Source organism: Alligator mississippiensis, chromosome 1 (genome assembly GCF_030867095.1).
Source record: "Alligator mississippiensis isolate rAllMis1 chromosome 1, rAllMis1, whole genome shotgun sequence".
Taxonomy (NCBI): domain Eukaryota; kingdom Metazoa; phylum Chordata; order Crocodylia; family Alligatoridae; genus Alligator; species Alligator mississippiensis.
This window is the reverse complement of record NC_081824.1, coordinates 273,569,620-273,590,241: the sequence shown is the minus strand read 5'-3', so window position 1 is coordinate 273,590,241 and position 20,622 is coordinate 273,569,620. Positions and strand designations below refer to the sequence as shown.

The 20,622-nt window shown below is 39.3% G+C and overlaps 1 protein-coding gene across 3 annotated transcripts in view; it reads right to left on the bottom strand.

Annotated features, from left to right (window-relative positions):
- Nucleotides 1-3,631: 3,631 nt before the first annotated feature.
- The window catches only part of GBE1 (1,4-alpha-glucan branching enzyme 1), a 341,386-nt gene continuing 324,395 nt past the window's right edge, over nucleotides 3,632-20,622 (bottom strand). For all 3 annotated transcript variants that reach the window (XM_059720624.1, XM_059720625.1, XM_059720626.1), the window contains one exon: nucleotides 3,632-5,927. In XM_059720624.1, the coding sequence (XP_059576607.1) occupies nucleotides 5,871-5,927 (57 nt within the window). In that variant the 3' untranslated portion in view covers nucleotides 3,632-5,870. The remainder of the gene's footprint in view (nucleotides 5,928-20,622) is intronic.

Sequence of the window (20,622 nt, the reverse complement as noted above, 5' to 3'; positions counted from 1 at the left end):
TCCAGAAAGCATGGGCTGCTGCAGGCCTGTAGTTCCTGTTCATATCTGGTATATATCTGTTCTGATTTTCAGCTTTAGAAGGCACAGGTTTGACTTGAGATGAGCACACTGGACTCCATATTGATATCCAAGTGATAACTGACCTGCCTGAAGATATGGCCCTTGTCTCAGGAGCTTTAATAAAATGCTAAACGGAAGACCATGCTCAGACCAAAAATGTATACGTTGTCCTAGGAAGCAGGTCTCTATATAAAAAATGATTCAAAAGGTATGTAAAAAACCTTCAACTGATACCAAATCAGGAACCTATGTAGGTAAAGCAATGATAGTTTCCATGAATATGTTACTGCATGGCACTGGTTTTCAAGGTAGGTCACCAAGGAATGAGTTAAGATTGCTTTCGGAGCTTTCCATATGGCTCTAGGTATGCAAGGGATTGGCCATCTCACTACATCTATTTGCCTCTTGCGGTAGCTATATCCTGTGGGATCTATGGAAATATCAATCAATTAGAAGACTCCTCCATGTTCAAATCAACTTTTCCAGCTGTCTGAACCTTCACCATAAAACAGGAAGAGATAAGAAGCAGCAGAGTAGGGGCAAAACTGAAAAATAAACAAACAAACGTGTTACTTTTATTGTGGGACATGAAGTGTTCTGTTCATGTATTTTCTCATACACTCAACCTTTCAACCTGTTATTGGATCAATCAATTTATTCTTAGTACCTGGATGATTTTTTTCTCCCTCTCATTTTTAAATAATTGGAAAGCTCTTAGGTAATATTGTGATGGGTATTTAAGAACCCAGATAAAAATAAAACCACTACAAGGAACTTTGCAGTTTTTCAGTGTTAAAAAAAAATACATTGTACTGAAATTGAACTTCTTCCATATTGTGAATGATAGATTCATTCTAATGTGAAAGATGAAAAGTTGATAGTTACTGGCTTATAAGATATCCTGGCATCCAGTCGTCCATACCTCAGATCTTTCTTGGGTCAGTTTCCCTTCTTGTTGCAATACTGGTTTTCTGTTGAGTTTTCCAGACAAACCAGGAAGAACCCTCCTCTCTCACGGCAAAGATTTCACATAGTTGAGATGAAAAAAGAACCCTGATCTTTCACCCGGTCCGTTTACTTTCAGTGAATTCAATTGCAGTAAAATGGACAAAACATTAGAATATCTTAGCCACTATTCCAAGAAGAGACTGAAAGACCCAGAACACCTTGGTTAAGGGTCTGGAACAAAGCAGGGATAAAATTAATGTAGGCTGCCCTCAACAGACGCATTCTTTGTGCTTCTATTACACATGATGCATGTATTCTAAAAAAAGAAAAACCCTTTACTTGAAAATTTATCTAGATAACTGTTTGCTGACATGAAAAGGGACTTCAATCAAAAAGGATTTTACAAACACAAAATAATGTTTAAAAAAACCCCTTGAAAATATGACCTAATTGCAAAGAAGATGCAGTGTTGTTTGCCTGGGTTTCCTAGCCCTCTGAGAAAGTTATGAAAGCTACTAACTTCCAATTAGTTCTTAATTCTGAAACCCAAGAAAGACTATTCAATTTTCAAAATTTTAACTACTGCTCATTTTAGGACGAGGAGACAGTAAGTGGTGTACACAGTAGGGCATGCAGGGGGAAGCAGTTGGGGGAGGTGTTGGGGCCCCCAGCCCAACTTACAGCCTCTCATATCTGCCCGCCCCCCCCGTAACTTTTGGTCCCTGCACATCCTTGTCTCTCCACTCTTCTTCCCCATCTCCCCCACATGATACTTCTGCCCCTGCAGCCTGCTCCCCCCTGCCACAGTCTCTTCTTCCCGCCTTTCCTCTCCACCCTTAGCATTGCTCTGACACTGAGGATCAGAGCATGGCCCCACAGCAATAGAGTTGGGGCAAGATCTGGAGCTGCAACAGCTGCCCAACCTCATAGTCATACTCAGTTCCCAAACAAGAGGCTCACCCCACCCATGTTAAATGTGGGAAATAAAAATTAGTCTTGGAATCGAGTAAATATAATAGTTATTGCCCTTATCATTCCTAGGAAAATAATGGGAGTAGCAAAGGATATAAAGCCTAGTTTGGCATAAAATATGTGCTTCATCCGGGTTTCTCATATCCCTTCCCCTCTCAATACCCCACACTGTTAAGAACTCTGAGCAGGAAGACCCACCTAGGCCCCATACCATCAGGGATCCTAAGCAGGCAGGTGAGCCTGAACTATGTGCCACAGCAATGTAGTACATTTTGTTTTGGTAACCAAACTTGTTACAACCATTTTGTTTTAGAATATTTTAGAATCTGTGATACTGCCTTAGTACCATGACAGTTTAAATGCCTTTGAAAACCTTAGTTTGTGTAGATTCGTTAGAGATTAGAGTTTATGTAGCAGTGACCTAGCCAAGCCCCATACTCACCAGGGCAATGACCGATGGTGTGCTCTGCAGGCAATGGGCTCACAGCTGGCCCTTTCCTGTCTAGAGTGAGAGCCAGAGCTGGGGCTCTGCACAAAAACTGAGCTCAGTCAGTCAAGCAGGCAGTGAGAGCAGACAACACCTTCTAGGGCCCAGGAGCTGCAGCTGCAGGAGCTGAGTCCCTCTGAGGCTCTGAACACCTAGCGGCAATTGCAGGGCACGTGAGGCAAGCAGGGGTCCGGGTTGACTTGGGTCAACCCAGAACTTTTGGTATAAAAGAGTGACAGCCTCAGATGATGGGGGAACACTAATATAGACACTTGGCTACACAACATCTCCACACCAGAACCCAGGATCCAGATCAAGGACCACAGAGCCATCAATTCTCCATGAGGAGCCCTGACTATCCCTCAGCTAACGAAGGTCAGGTACACACAGGAAACACATCGGGGTTCACGGTACCATTGGCTCCTGAGTATCCAAGGGGCTCAGCCTGGGACAGGCCAGCCCACTTAGACTTGTCTCACAGAAGGGAGGTAAACCCTGTAGAGCCCTAATTACCTTGGTTGAAGCAACTGACATACGCTGCAGGGACAACAAGAGGCCAGAAGCAGGCATGAACAGTGTTATCTGAGTTACAGTTGTATATTTGTTTATCTTCATTTGTGGATCCATCTGCCTAAGAAGCCAAGCCTAATGAGACCAGGTGCCCACACCAGATACCGACAACACCTATAGGGAAAGGGGTGGGGTGTAGAGGAGGTGAAGCTCTACAGATGACTTGCAGTTATTGGAACCCACAACATCTTCATGAACCTTGGATCATCAGGTACCATCTCCTGACAGCTGTTTCAGTAACATCAAGTTGTGGCAGACGAGATATAGGAACAGGGGGAAGTAGACACTCATGGAATGCGCTGTTCAATTTCAGTCGCATTATTATTGTGACTGAAATTGAACAGAGAAATCACACGAGATAAAAAATGTTAAAAGAAAGACTAAAGTTGTAAAGTCAAGCACAAGGCAGCCAAGTGAACACCGTAAAGGCAACCTAACTATGCAACTTTAACAAACTCTTAATATTGCTTTTTTAATGTAATCTTCTATATATATATATTTTTAAAAATGTTTATTAAATAATTGGAACAAACTACTTCCGATTTTTTTGTGTGACTCCTATAGTAAAATCCGATTTCAAACTGACCAATAATATCTAGTATTAGACTGTTACACTTTTATTTTATTTTTTACAGGAGTGATAAAACCACATGTGTATTTGTTTTATCCTTCCCATAGTTTATTTTAACGTATTATTACAGTTTCTACTTCACATCACACGTTTATTGCTTCTCTTGCAAAAAAGTTTGATAAGGGGAATTGCTTTGCATTATATTTTTGAACCATGGAACTTCAGCCCATAATATCTACAGAACATATTAGTTGATCAATATAATGAAAATACAGCATATAATTACATTGCTTTTTACTTCACTACAGAGCTTACAATTTTAAAAACAGTATTTTGTTGCAGTGGGTGCAACTCTTCAGTATATTGTTTAAAAGCAGCAGTATATATTTTAAGTCTGTTACTGAATAACAAATGAAGTGGCAATGAAGGGGAAAAAAGAATTGTACCACTAAATAGCATTATTGCATAGGGCACTGTCTAATTCATCTATTACAAAGAGTACAATTAGATGAGTTGTGTGATCTTCGTGAACTCTTTTTAAAGTGAAATCATCAAAAGACTGCGCATCAAAGGACTATCAAAAGACTGCATTTCCCATCATGTGATATTAGCCTGTCCAATTGACTCTTTACTTTAGAAAGATATCTATGTTACAGATCCAAGAGAGTAAGTAATACTAAAAACCTGTGCAAGGTTTTTAGTATTGGCATAAGTATTCTGCAATTTATGTAACACTTTCTATAGAAGATGGCTAATTAGTAGAACTATGAATAACCCCCCCCCCCCCAAAACAAATGAACAAACAAACAAACAAAACCTGTCGTGCATCATGGACATTATTCCTCATGAATATTAAGTTAGAAAACATAGAACTGTAATTTATAATCAATTATAAAGCTAAATAAAACCACATTTTAGAGCCAACACAAATTCATAGCTCATATATGTGTTTTTAAATTAGTACAGGAAAATAATTTGTCTAATTCTTTGTGACCTTTTCAGAATAATATGTAGTTACACTTTTCAAATATGAACAATCTTATTCTTTACCAAAAATATGCCATTCAAAGAGCCACCTGAACACTTTTAGCCTGTACACCAAATTAGCTAGCTTGAACTTATCAAAAAGCTTAGTTTGATTACCAGCAGTATATATAAACACACATATACATATGTATTGCTGATACTGTTTCTTCATGGTAAGCAGAATTTTAAATGATAAAAAGTGCAAGATCAACAGTAGAAGTGCTTGAAGTTCAATGGCAGCTTTTGGAAACAGTAAAAATAGTGGTTATACAATCCTCAGGTTTATGCAAATATATGTAAAGGAAAGCTGTTCTTTTTCTCTCTCTCTCTCTCTCTCTCGTGTGTGTGTGTGTGTGTGTGTGTGTACACACACAATGACTACTACTAAGTTTCTACACAGGGCTTTTCATTTGTAGATCTTAAAATGGTTTATAAAAGTTGGCAATATTCCCATTATTCAGATGCTAAAACAGAAGCACACAGGTGAAGTGACTTGCCAAACCATGCAACAGATTACTGGTGGAGCTAAAAACAGAATTCAGGTCACTCTAGTCTCAGCCTGTCTCCAAAGACCTCATTGTGAAATTTTCATTAAATAAAAATGGCAATGTATGTTATTTTCACTGTATTTTTCTCATCAGTGGTTTGATTGAAGAAAAAAAAAAAAAAAGTGACACCTGTAATGCATCTTGGAAATCCCTGTGGAATGGAGACCACAACACGGGGTGTCTCAAACATTTATGGCTGCATTTTCTCCAAGCTGAAGCTGTATTTTAACATATTGTTTACTTTTTGTCCTCACAAGAGACTGTGGTGTATAATGAATATCTGAATTCAATACCAAAATGACGAAGGATTAAAAGAAATTGCTGAAATCAGAGCAGTAATACACATGATAAAACATTATTCCTGAAAAACACACCATTAACGACAGCTCAATTGAGAATGCCAGCTGCTCTAGAATGCTTTAAACTGTAATTCTGTACTATCAGAACTACAAAGATGATTTTTTCTGTCTTTTGCATACAGTCTCCTTAAAATAGCTTTTAGTACTTGAGAGCTCTGTAATTATATGTAAATATTAATCCTACATTTGAATCACTTTAATATTACTATATTTAATTCCACAAAGCATCCATTGTACAAATTTCTGAGATATTCAGAGTTTGAGCAGCATAGTGTAGTCACTGCATTATTTTAAACTTCTTGCTTCTGTAGTGATGCCCGTGGAGATCTTTAGTTTGGTATATCCAGGTTTTGAAGTACAATAGCCACTCTGCTTGGAATGTACACCTAATAAAAGAATAAGAACAAAAATAGTTTAATATAATATCAATTGCACCTGATATGCTTTTTCAGTAGGACTCAATAAATCACTATGTAAAAACGTGCATCATTGAGTCTTTAAAAGTTGATAAAATGTGTAGCTGATGATGACTCATATTTAAGGTAGAATTATCGATTGCACTCTGCTATGCTGCACCATACAAAGTAATCCAAACTGCACATTCATCACAGGTTTTCCGCTGTCCCTGAAACTTCTATGATGATAAATATGTACGTAACTACCACTAGAGGGCTCCATATGATTTACAATTGCCAGTTGAAGAAATTTGAGGATATCCAGGTCGATAGGCTATACAGTGATAAATGACAAACACTTATCACAGCATTTTAGCACTATTGTGTTGTGAATTAAAGCTGCCCTAAGGTCTATGTCGTCATTTCATGCAGGTAAATACAAGCAATGTGACATAACAATGTATTTTTTATTTAGTCTGACATCTGTAGAGCTTCAACATCCAATTGAAAACAAAACAATCCCCCCTTTCTCTTCTCTCCGATGGTTACACTCAAAATAGATTTAAATTAATCATCAGTAAATTCAGATTAGCTTTCATTAAGGCATCATTACTGTTTAACCTTTTGACCCTATAATAGCAGACAAGTCTTATTATTTGAAAAGATTTCCCAAATTTGTGACACTGTATTTTACATGACATTTCTTCCAAGCACAGATTAAATTCACAATCTGAGAACATGATCACTCTTACACACACTGCTTACCAATTACTTGGTATGTGGTGCTGTATATATAGCCGAGCACAGTCAATCAAGTATGCTAAAACTCTTAATAAAAATGCAATTTTAAAAAGTAACATAGGACTGGAGATTATTGGCTTCATTTTGATAATTTCCTCATTAGACATTCTTCCTGCCTTATAAATGCCTAATTTTCTACTATTTTCAGCCAGGTTATCTCCAAGTTAGAGTCTGACAGCATGAACATCTTTCATAGTCTGCAACTGGAATAAAAGGTGTAGAGCAAACAGCTTTGGAAAAGAAGAAAAAAGGAAAAGAACAGCCAATCTCCATCGAACCAGACTGCAGCGTGTCCAATGCATCTCAGCTCCCACTAGTGAACATAATGATTTCCCCTAAGGTTTCAGTGATAAATAACTCCTACAGATCTGCTCAGCTAAAGACTAAATAAAGTTGCTTAGAGTCAACTGACTCCCAGTCTGTGGATAAAGGCAGGGTCTGAAAGATTGTTTTGTTGATTACATTTTTGAATTCATGACAATGGATTTAAAAGGGAGGGAAATAATTTCCCATTCCTCCCCTCCCCCCGCAATAACAACCACCACCACAAAAAATCTGATCAATGGCATAAAACGATTATTCAGATTAATGCCATTAGAAATATTCTAGGCCACAGCCAGAATCAGCTATTGTAGTTCTACTGACTTCCAATGGACTGCTGTCGCTTTGAATCTGCTAAGGATCTGGCTATCAATCACACCCCTTAATTTCCTCACCAACCGAAATTTTTAATAAAATCTTTAAGAACAACAGTTTAGAGTTTACAAGACACACTGCATTTAAAATGTTTAGAACCACATCTTCCATTTATCAAAAGATATACAGCTCGATGCATCTTTGTATACCTAACTAGTCTCTGTCCACATGATTCACTCCTGACTGAAAAGTACAATCTTTGGTCCATTATTCAATTCTTTGGCCTCTGTGTTCAATCTGTTCAATACCAAATATGATGTTTCCATCTGTCACCTGTATGAGAAGCAGTTCATACAGTTCACATACTATACTAAGTCTCCCAGAAAGAACGATCAGAAGTTTAATAAACTATTAAATAAAACAATATCTACCATACACGTCTACCAATCTGAACCAAATTTTCAATTTAGCCCTATAGTACTTGACAGATATTATATCTCTTCACTTTGTCAATAGCAAGCACAGTGCACCCTTCCCAATCAAACACAAAGATTCTTTGGAAGGTATGTATTTAAAGTTTTCAGTCAGACTGCTCTCAAAGCAATCAGCTTCTGAATTAAGTATTTATCAGCTTGCAAAATTCCCAGTGAGCCCAACCAGGTACAAGCCATTAAAACAGAGAAGCCTCGAAATACAGTGATGACTGTTTGATTGTCAAGAAATCTGTGTGTACTTTCAGAAGGTGTTACAGTATATTTTCCAGTCAAAGCCACCAAAAACTGACTAGCAGAAGAAAATACATGGGAAAATTTGGAAAACTGAAGTCAAAATTATGGGCCTGTGTTCTCTCTAATATCAGTGGGTATCTAGCATATTGCATTCAGGGTTGTTGTTTGGGGGGGGAGGGAGGGGGGGAAGAAGGATCTGCCGACATTACCCTAACATAGCATGAACTGCTGTCTGGCATGAATTAGGGAAAACACTGGCATATTTAACTTCAACTTCAGGATTCTCTTAGGGACCATTTTGCTTGTTGTGAATAGTGGGTTGTTACACTCTTGTTCTGCTCCTGTATGGCCCTCTCCAAGCTGGTTCAATGCTAAGTAGAGGGCACAGTGGTATACAACTATTTTTACATTATTGAAGCATTTCCTTATACCAGAGGTACCCTTTTAGAATTTTTTACAATCACTTTACGGTACTTTGGCAGCAGAAAATAGAATGTGATTCAATCTACAGAAAAAGCATGTTAATAACCATCTTAAAGCCTTCCCAGGAAACACATATTTATTAGCTTAATTTCTTTTTTAAGGAAAATACTCCTTCAGTGAAGGCATCTTCCTTTTCCTTTTTTCAAACTTGAAACAGTTGCATCTCTTTTCAAGACAACGATTAGAATGGTAGCATATGAGAATATTGACACAGTGCACTCTGACCCCTTGTTAGCACTAAGTATGCCTTTCAATTTCAAGCCAGCTCAAAGAATCCAACCAAAAATACTTTCGTTAAGCAGAAGCTCGACCCAGCATAATCTCAATTCTGCCTGACATACAAGGAAACAGTTTTAATGGTTCTGCAATTGGATCTCATGTTGTTGAATGTCTGTTTTCCATCCATCATTCTCAGCTTTTAGGACTTTGCAACATGCAACAAAGGGTGACTGCTGGTATTGAGATACCAACCAAAATAAGTTGCCAAGTTAAGGAAAATGCGTTAAAATGAGTCATTCCTGCCTGTGAATCCATTCCCTGTAGTCCTATTCAACAACTCATCAGTTTTCATCGAATACAACATTTTATCTGTTCCCCAAGCAAGTCCTGTGCTTAGATGAAATGAGCACATAGATGAAGAACAGCTGGCTGAAGTTATACTCAACTAAGACAGAGATCATGCCAGCTGACAGAGAGAAAAGCTTTGAGCAGCTTGCTCTCACAGTGCAGTCTTCTTTGGCTGAAGATGTTCTTGTAACTGTTCAATTCCGTCTGCAGTTTGTAAGGCTCCTAAATTGGACCTTCTAGGAGTATAATAATAATTTCTACCTTTTTTAATTGACCAGATGATTGTAATGCATCCAGGCAATTCACTACTTATTTTCAGACATTTTTTATCTGTTCTTAGAGCAACTACTGAAAATGCAATATTTGGGTATGAAGCTATCATCCTTTAGGAAAACCAACTTATAGAGAACACAGTAACACATTTCAGCTACATAGTTCATCTTGAGAATATAAAATTTCCTCTCTTCTATTCTCTGCACTGGCATACCTTAGAATCTATGAGATAATGTAATATATTATAGTCTATGGAATAGAATATAAAAGTTGAATTTCAGATCTGTCCTCCTCTTCAAGATGCTCAATAGTCCTAAGCCCATATGTGAGAAAGATCAAACTCCATGAAGAATGCCATAGTTGAAAATAATATTCTTTGAATAAATGGAGCTATCCATGGCAGGATTTAAGGTCATCTTTGCATGTGATGGAAATTTTGGGGTATGGAACAAAAGCTAGCACATACAAGAACTAGCTTAAACCTCACTCAATTCAATGTTAATGAAAGACCTTTGCTTTGCCTAGGATGTGATAAAAATAGCATTAGTAGCTCTATGGAAGATTTCCCATTGATCAGTACAAAAGGAATCCATTCTCATTTTATTTTTCTTTTGAAACAGCAGACACAAATAATTTGAAAAACCTTACAAGACCTTCCCTTGCAGAGAAAATGAGCAAATACCTTCAAGTGAGGAATGTTAGTTCCATCACCTATTGTGTCTTAAAAGTTACCTCAGGTGCTACAATGAGGGCCAATAAGTACCTGAGTAGATGAGAGTTTTGAAAGAGGGCCATGCATTCAATCAACTAGTTTTAGTTTAACCTCACCTCTTGCAAATGGTCAGTTTTGAAACAAACAAATTCTTGAGCCCACTGCAGTTTTGCCAAGTCAGAATCAGGGTTCAACTCATTTTGATACATTAATAGTCAGAGACTTAAATTATGAAAAGTCAGAGCAACTTGCACAAGTGCATATATAAACATTTTGGTTTCTTGATTTGTTGCTATACTTGCTTCTTTTCTTGCTCTTTTCTACAGTCCCACCAGCTGTGGAATTCAGCTGTCTATAATTCAGCCGAGTTTTTAATAGAATTTTGCAAGAAATGGAATGCTAACTCGTATTTTGCCTGAAGGTGAGTATACTTTCCTCTGGGTGGCATGATATAAGGCCCTTAAAATTCATTATTGATAGGAATCATCTACATTATACTCATATGAACACATTCCATTATATATACAATATATTTTTAATCTACTCAGTTTTAACTCCACACAAGGATAGTCTATATCTAGCCACGTGAAAACATGTCTTAATACTTGACAGTAACTGGAGCTTAAATAAATCTCATTTTGAATTAGGTTTCACTATACAGTCTGTGCCTCATATAAGTGGACAATTCCAGAGAATGTTTGTTTTTTTTTTTTTTTTAAATTCAGAGCCTTCTTACAATTCATATGAGAATCATCCATTAAGAAAGACTCCATGCCTTCTAGTATATTAGGAATGTGTGCGCAATAGGATCTAATATTAGCTAAAACCCAAAGAAACAAAAATAGATACTACTGCTATGCATGTTTCTGTTGTCATTTGCCATTATTATCTCCAAAGACTGTAACTAATATAGCTTACATTTCTATTTGGATATTTTTATACTTGCCCTGCATTTCATTATTTTTTAAAATTCATTTGGCCTCAACTTTTAAGAAGCTAATTCTTATCACTCTTTAAAATTGGTTAGTGCTGAATGCTTGAAATGCCATTGTGAGAGTTTGGAGAATATGTCTATGTCTAATGATAAATTCCATTTGATTTCAGAAATACTGTTTACATGTGTAATGATAGATGGCTACACTTTCTATTTTGTGGCAGAAAACAGATGGTATCTGGGAAATTGAAACAGAGCCTTGAACCTTGAATACCTTAACCCTGATGAGACAACATGAGCTGCCAGCTGATCTGTTTGACTTAGGCTAGAAATAGACAACACACCAAATAAAGTGGATTAGCTGTTCCAGAGAATCTTGGGGCACATGTCTACAAGTGGGAAAGCCAGGGTTTCCATGCTTAGAACTGCACCCTGCCATAGATCCTGTGGATGTCTCTCTATATGCAGGAAAGCCAGGGTCTACACTTGCAGAGGTACACCCTGGGGAACTCGGGGCAAGTCTTGGCAAGTGTGAAATCCTGGCTTTCCCCACTTACAGATGTGTCCCAAGATTCCTCAGGGCACCTCTCTGTAGGAGGGGAAAACTGGACGGTAGGCCTGTGTGAAGCAGCAAGCATTCGATTTAGATTTGGCCGATTTGGAGAGACAGTGACTCAACTCAGTGATTCGAGTCACTGTCCCAATTCAATTTGGCCAACTCGGTTTTGGAGATTTGGCCGTATGCTATAATGGGGAATCGCTAAAATACCTATAATTTTGTCATTTTTTTGCCGATTTTGACGAAAACATCAGGGATGTTAGCCCCTTTTGAGGGCATGAAGCCTGTCAAGTTTCAAGGAGATAGGTACAAGGGTTTCTGTGAAAGTGCCCCTCCAACTGTTGAAAGCAAAACTCATATCACTTGTGTGTGTCAAAGGGTGTAGGTTGTAGCCGTGTTGGTTTAAGGACATAGGCAGACAAGGTTCTTTGGGTCAATCTGATATCTTTTATTAGACCAACTGAAGAGTTGGAGAAATATATCTTAGCAAGCTTTTGGGTTTAAAAACCCTTTGTCAGGCTGAGGAAGCATCTGCAGTTGGTGTGTGCTCCTCATGGATGAAATGAATAGTAAAGAAGCCAGAGACTGGGCTGCAGGTAAGAAAGCCAGTCAGTGAAAATGTAAATTGAGTCATCAGGGGGTGAGAGAGGCTGTAAGGGGGAGGTGGGGGTGTAACAGGTAAAAGTGGAGAGGTACCTGGGGAGTCAGATGCCTACAAACTTCACTTCATAAATCTACTGGAGGGTGTGTCTATCGGGGGGCAGGGGGGACAGGTACAGGAACTTGCAGCTCTCCCTCTGCCCCCTCTCCCTCCCCTGCCAGAAGACCTGGCACCTGCCTTTCCAGCACACTTCATAATGCTTAGTGCGGTGCAAAATGTGTATGTGTCTGTAATATATGTTGTGCTTCCCTGTAGTGCACAGTGATGACACACTGTCCAGGAAAACTCAAAATAAGAGAGAGACCAGCTACCAAGAGACTAAATAGCAAGCCAGAGCCTTTCAGACACTGCTGGTCCAAGAGACAGCTCACAAAAGGCACAGATCACTTCAGACACAGCCTTATATGTTATTTCTACGTCTGTCTGCCAGAGCACTGTGATTGGAAAGGAACTCAGGGAAAGATCACAGTCACTGGCCAGCTACAAATGTTATCATCAGAGCAGTCTTCCCCGCCCCCGCTGCCTCCACCTCCCTCTTCGCAGTCTTTGTTTCCTGCATGTCTGCCTTTCAAATCTCCAAATCTTTATGAATCTTTTTTGAATTGATTCAGAGGCTCCCAAATTGATTCAAACCTCTTAATAGGTCTCTTGAATCTATTTGGATTTGGAGGTTTGGTTGCCGAATTGGGCCAAATCTCCTCCAAATCGAATCAGCTGCCAAAGGTTTGCATTGCCCTACTGGGCAGGTGTTTCTAGGGCTTAAGGGACCCGATGCTGAGCACCCTAGGAATTCTTGTGCAGGATCAGGCCACTCTCGGTCCCCCAGAGCACCTGACTGGGTGGGCTGGAAAGTGTGAGCAGCTCAAGGCTGGCTGGACTGCCCCTTTAGAAAGTGAATAAACATTCACCACTAAATAGCAACACAATTAATATCACCTTTGTCATGGCCCCAAATTTGGGGCATTTATGATACAGGCAAAGGGCATGGCCATCTGTTTGCTTGGCTTTTGTGCTACCATAACAATTTTTATGGAGGCACCAAGGCAACAAAAGGCAACATCTGTTTTCACCCTCAATGACCCTCTGATGGCCATGGGCTCAAGTACAGAAAATTTTCATAGAAAAAGTGAAGCTGGGGAACATGCCACTAACTGATTTTAGAAGAAGCCTGCCCTTTGTGCCAGACAGCGACAGATCACCACAAAAAACAACGCACTTAAAGAGCAAGCTAGAATGATACGGTTTTCTTTCCAAAACACAAACTCTTTGTAATGCTGTAGTCTCTTAAAAGAGATGGTGAGAGGGCAGATATTACCCATAAGTTTATGTTTTGCCTGGGTCTACATTTCTTGCATACTTCAAGTGTTTGTACTCAGAAACTTCCTTAGAAAACCTGCTCATCTCTTACTTTAACTGTTATGTTGTCTCCAAAGAGGTGAAAACTAGAGAGAGTATCTGGACACTGCTTAAACCTGGGTAAGCACTGGGTGGAGAGCAGGTCCAAGAGTGTGTTCATTACAGCAGACAGGGTGGAACTTTCCAAACCTGCCACATTTATAATATGGGATAACCCTAACCCTTCTCTGCCCTCTTCTAGGGGGATAGGAACTAATAATAAAAGATGACATTGTGAGGTTGGGTTGCATTGAGGAACAGTGAGCCTATGACAGGGTTATGAGAAAATGTGATCTTTGAACTTTGCATCATTAAATCTATGAAAGATTCAATTTCACGAGTTATATCCGCCATGGGGATTACAGAGAAGATAGAGATACCAGACACGTAGATTATAATCAAATAGATAAAAATTGCAATTTTTGCCCAATCTTGTCCAAGATTTCTATATTACTCACCTTTTGAGACTAAACATTTTGGGGAAGGAATATTTTTATCATATTTTAAAAAACATAAAGTTTCTATTTCAATCTATTCTGGGACTTCTGAATCAGAATATATTTTATGTTACATTAGTATCTATTATCATTATTCTGATTTCTACCAGCATATTTGTATTTCTGTAGGTAGAGTGGATCCATTCATGTAAATAGCTTCAGGAAAAGGGTAGTAACCTACTGCCAATACAGGTATTGCATTTGTCTGAATACCAGACGATGGGGAAAAGCTCCTTGCCTTACATTTACAGACAAGGAAACCTCATTAAATATGTTGTCTATCATTAAACTCCTGCCAAAAGCAGTATGTGCTCATTAATGGAAACCATCTATGAAGTTAATTAAATGCAGCCAACATCAAGCATGACTAAGACACATGACCCGTATTGGGCAAGCAAGCTGATGGGAACCTACCACATGGATAGGTTCATATAGCCCATCTGAGGAAGATATATAGTAATGCCCACTGCTTTCAGTCCCCCTCAGTGCCAATTCTTTTTCCAAGTCATACTGAGCCACTACAATGGAAGTAATTTCAATTTCCTATTCATTCCCACAGCTGAGCTGTGCCTTTGGGCACTTTTACACATACTCTGGGGGTAGAGGAGGGGACAGCACTTGAATTAGAGCAGCTCAGAGCGGCCACATCTTGTACTTAAAAATGGCAGTGGGGGTACTTAAATGAGCTTTAGTTCACACACACACCCACCACCATTTTTAAGCACAGGGATGCTTATACACGAGATGTAGGAGGCTACTAGAGCACAGTAATTGCCACACTGCAGCAGACTTGATTAATCAAGTCTTGTTATGAGTATGCGGATCCTCTAAAAATGTCTATGCAGATGAGGCGCAAGGCAACCTGATTAATCAAGTCTGCTCTGACAGGCTGGAATTGCTTGTGTACAGGCACCTTTTCTTTCTCATTACCTATGATTCCTATTTCTTCAGCAGCCTTAAAATGTCTGGCAAACATCACCAAACATGGCCCCAAACAGTTTACCCAGATCCCTTTTGCCTCCTCTCAGCCTGTTGCATATGTGTGGTTCTGCCCTCAATGAGGTGAAGCCAGACCAGGTTGCCTTGCGCCTCATCTGCATATACATTTTTGGAGGATCCGCATACTCATAACAAGAACACCTGCCTCCAGTCATGCATGGGGGAGCTAATTAGCACATGGAGCCCTAAAGGGTATTGCGTACATACGCATATTGAGCAGTGCTGAAATATGGGGTCACCATGGCTGGAAATGCTGCTGATTCTGCTGGGGCTCAGCCCAATGAACTATATGATAAATTATAGTTGTGCACCAATATTAATATTATTAGTCAGTTTAAAGATGGCTGAAGAGTGCAATCCATACTCTGCACGTTTTTCCACAGATACGACAGGTGATGCCTTGGGAGACGGGGAGGGGAGATAGCTGTTGGTCAGGATGTTGTGTGCTTTGCTTCCTTCTCTGCTGTTTCTTGACTTTCTGAGCAAGACAGTTCTCTTTGAAGTGGACTGTAGTCTGATGTATGGTGCAGCACCATTGAGACCTGTTACCAGCCAGCACGCATTTCCCAGGTTGTAAAGCTTGATGCTGCCCTTCTTCAGGTATGCTTTCAGGGTGTCCTTGTAGTACTTCCTCTATCGTTTGTGGGTCCACTTATCATGACTGAGTTGAGAGAAGAGGACTTGCTGTGGGAGACGAGTGTTAGCCATTCACACACAATAGCCAGCCCAGGTGAGTTGATATTTCATGATCTTTGCCTCAATGTTGGTTATGTTAGCTGCAGAGAAGATGCTGGCATTGGTGCTGTGGTCTTCCCATCTAATGGGAAGGATCTTTCTGAGGCAATGCTGATGGAACCATTCCAGGTTAAGATGGCTTCAATATCTACATTTCTTCGTATCAAACAATTAAGAATATCAGGTTAAGATAGAGCCATCTGGGGAGAAATAATCCAGAACACACTTACAGGCTCAGCAGTGCTATACTTGCCAGCACCACAACTGAATGAGACCTGGATGTCGTGATAGACAACAAAATGAACATGAGCCACCAATTCAGTGCCGTAAGTGACAGAGCTAATCAAACACTGGCCTGAATCCCCTAACATATGTCACCCACATCTTACACCTGTACGAGTATGGGGATAACCAGTGCATTGTAGACCAGGATCTTAGTTTCCACTTGCCCATCTTGGTCGACAAAGACATGGCAGATAAACTTTCCAAAAGATATGCTGGTACAGTGAATCGTATGTTCAATTTCTATATCAAGACTGACTGACTGGGAGAGGTGGCTGCCAAGGTATGGGAAATGCTTGATGTTATCCAGGGGTTCTCCGTCAATGGCAATTTGTGGGGGGAGGGAGGGTAGCTTGTGCTGGGCCAGGCTGATGAAGCACTTTGGTCTTCCCAATATTAAAAGTCCCAAGCTATGATAGGCACCTGAAAAAAGGTCGAGGGTGGACTGCGGATTGGTCTCGGTGTACATGAGGATAACAGTCATCGGTGTATTGAAGGTAGGTGATGCCAGTCTTGGTAACTTTTATTTGGCTGTGGAGGCACCACAGGTTGAAAAGTTGACCATCCATTCAATACTCAACCCCAATTCCAGGAGGAAGGCGGTTATGGATGAGAATCAAAATCACAGCAAGATAGATGGAGAAAAGGGTTGGGGTGATGACACAGCCCCACTTGACACCATTACAGATGGTACATGGGTCTGTCTCTGATCCACTGCAAGGGCTGTGTGGTAGTCATACTGGAGGGTTAATTTTGTCAACTTCAGAACATGATTCTATTCTGATGGATAAGTGCTAGGGTTTCCTCATTATTCTTGTCAAACCAATCTTGGTGATGCTAAGAGGCATATCCAATTGATTCAGTGCATGCCTTGTGAATAACGTTCTTAAGTTCCTTCCTATGTTCCTGGATGTCCTTGATGTTGTCAGGTAGGTCAGACAGCCTCTCAGTAAGGCATTGCTGAAGAGCCTTGTATATAGCTTGGTTTTGGAGTGCCTTGATGTTAAATCTCTTCTGCATTCCTTTCAATTGTTTACAGTATTGTGGCGCAAGCTGCATGTCCCTGATTGATCTGACTAAATGGTGATCCATTCAGCAGCCATCTGGACTCAAGTGATATCAACATTGGTATGATCACAGGCTCTGGCACTAATATAGACCTCAAGTATGCCTGTTCTGCCATTGGGGTCTTCAGGAGTTTGGACCATGCTTAGTCTGGGATCTTGCCTCAAATCTGTTCACCAGGGGAGACCTTACCAGCAGTATAAGACTCCAGATGACATGGCTCTGAGGGTCATTGGAAGCCTCTCCAATATGACTAGGTTATGGTCCAAGGAGAGGACCATACATCTATACTGATCTTAGCTGGCACTGATACTGCACTGAAAACAGAATTAACCATCAGTGATTAAAGAACTGAATAAGTTTCATTTATGCACATGATTTGTTTTTTTGTAATCTCAAATATATTTTAAGTAACATTTTGTAAGATAGTAAATGGCAGCTGGTCCTGGGTATAACTATAAACTGCATCTAACTGGATGCCTGGTGGCAACATGGTGGGGCTATTCATGGCAGGGTAGCTCCTATAAAATATCACAATGTTTCAATCTCTAGAGTAAGGTAGAGTAGAGGGCACCTCAAAAACTTAGGCCCCACTGCCTTGTGGGTACTCCTTGGTTGGAGAAAGGCTAAGGGGACATTACCCTAACAAAAATGTGCCCTTGCTGAGGCATTAGGCAGTCAACAGCAGTTCTTATCTTTTGCTCTCTGGCAGAAGCTATAACCATTAAGGCATTGAACTTCTGGACTCAGTTTGGCCTTCGGACTCTCTCTCAGTGGTCTAAGGAGGATGGGGATGGTAGGTCCTGGGCAGCCCCCACTCCTCCATACTTTTGCCTAGACATACATGTTGAAGGTCTTGGTGTGACTGTCAATCATTTTAATCAGGCACCCGACTAAACCTTTTACACATACAACATGATTTCCGGTTGCTTACTAAAATGGGAGAAAAGCTGCACTTAAAATGAAGTTTGTTTCCCATTTGTTGTATAATTTACAGCTATAAATGATATAAATATATGAATATGCAGAAACTCACTTTTCAGAATTGTCTCAGTTAATTTAGGTAAAGTAACTTCCAAGTATTACACAAACACCATCAAATTCTCCTTATGCCTGAAGAAGGGTGTTTGTGCCTGAAAGCTTGCAAAGAACAATTTTCCCAATTATTTATTTGGTCTAATACAAGATATCGCATCAACCCAAATGTCTGCCTATGTCCTTAGACCAACACAACTACAACCAATAACTCTTAAACCCAAATTGCTTTATTATTCTTCAGTGTTATTTATTTAAAATTGTGAATTTTTGGAAAGCATGGCAACCACACTGTTTTCGAAGTCATTCTACACTGTTCTTCTTTCCTTCAGAAGTCAAATAATCTATGTACAAGAGTGAATAAAATGTAGAAAGCCTCAATAATCAGGTACACAACAGGAGGTAAAATATCAAAAGAGCTTGCTGGTATTAAAGATTTATCCCATTCCCCTTTAAATCAGTTAATTTTCCAACTACAAAGCTTCTTCACCATAATCTTTATGCGCAGGGGGTGGAAGGGGGGAGAAACAGTCAGTTAAAGCCTACATCAGACCCTTAAAAGTCAATACACAAATCCTTCTCATGGAAGTTATTCAAATCACTATATTCAAAGCTTAGGGTCTCCAAGTGCATTTCAGGCTACAAGAGTGCTTTTGTCTATCAATCGTCTCTAGGGTGCAGAAAACTGCATGCTAATATTGAGTATTATAAGTCTAGAAACAAGGTGAAAAGCATCAATAAGGATTTTCTTAACAGCAATTCACATTCAGTTTTATTTAAATAAAACATAGTCAGATACCTTAAATAAGCAGGTATAGGATGCTTTAATGTATCTGGGTCAGTACATAAAAGAAATTGACTAGTTCTTTTAAAAGTATTTTTTTCAACATGTTTTTGGCACAACTCAAGAAAATGAACTCCCTGTGCTCAAGTTTTACTGACACAATTATTTTTTTTTATTAATTAAAAAAAAAATAAAATCTATACCATTTTGCCAATGACTTATCAGAAGGGTCAGTATTCCTGTAGACAACTTACTGAACATAGACTGCAGCACATTATATTACTCTGGACAAAAAATGCTAGCAAAATATCTACACTTAGAAATCTACATAAGCTTCTGTAGTTATATGAGACAACTGCCCTGTACAATAGCTACAATAGCAAAATATCTACACTTAGAAATCTACATAAGCTTCTGTAGTTATATTAGGCAACTGCCCTGTACAATAGCTTAGTGGCCACTGTTGATGCTCTGAAGTAGGGAAGAGCTGTTAACAGAAGTACATGATGAAATATAGAACTTGTTCTGTAATGTAAGGTACAATATTCTCTTGTATGCAGGAAAGATTGCTAAGGAAAGCCCTAAACAGTCAAAAGATTTATGGTTCTCTTATTCCATTTTATAAATCAACTTCCATTAAAAGTCCCATTTTCTGACTGCAATTAATGTGAGTAAGCAAACTAATGATAGGCATTGATTTAAATACCTTTTACATCAATGTTCTATTTTTGCTTTTTTTGAAATGCCAAAGTCACTCATACATGCATTACCAGCTGATAAGTTCCATGTCTCCTTTGCAAGTAAAGGAATATCAGGTATATTTAACATAACTGGAAATACAATTAATATGCTATCAATTAGAACTAGCAGGAACTTTAATTACATCTCCATTCCCCTTCGCCAGACCATTTTAAAACAAACGCATAAACATTTATAACACCTTTGAAATTAGTCTATTAGGGAAAAAGTCATGGGATAAGGTACTGTCAAAGATTAGCAACCAGGTAATAGAAAATAAAAATACTAGTAGGCCAGTTTGCATCATGGCAAACGCTTAAAACAATGGGAAGTTACATAAGGTTACATTTTAGAATTATGTTTAATCTGTTTACCAATCAGCCAGAAATAGGGATGAGTAGCAAAATGGCAAAATTAGCAAGCTATAATCAAGTTAGATAAGGTTTTATAAACGAGTTCTCAATGGTTTTGAAACCTAGCCCTTACAGTTATCAGAGTTACCTATGCTCACATATCATCAGCTTGCTTGTATTCTGCCGACGACCAAAGTTATTCTCCCACTCTAAGGGTACATGCAAACTTTTATCACACCTGATTTATGATCAGGCAGCTTTCTTTAACCCATGTGATAGTGAATCGGGAGCAGCTTGTGTACACATTTAATAGTGCTAGGAGTTATGCCAGAAACCCAATCTCAGTAATCTGGTGAAGAAACGGGCAGGCAGGATCAGAGCAGGGACCAACTTATCCACAGGGAAGCTGGTTTGGCAGGGGTGGAGAGGAGGGTGGAAGTTGTCCATCT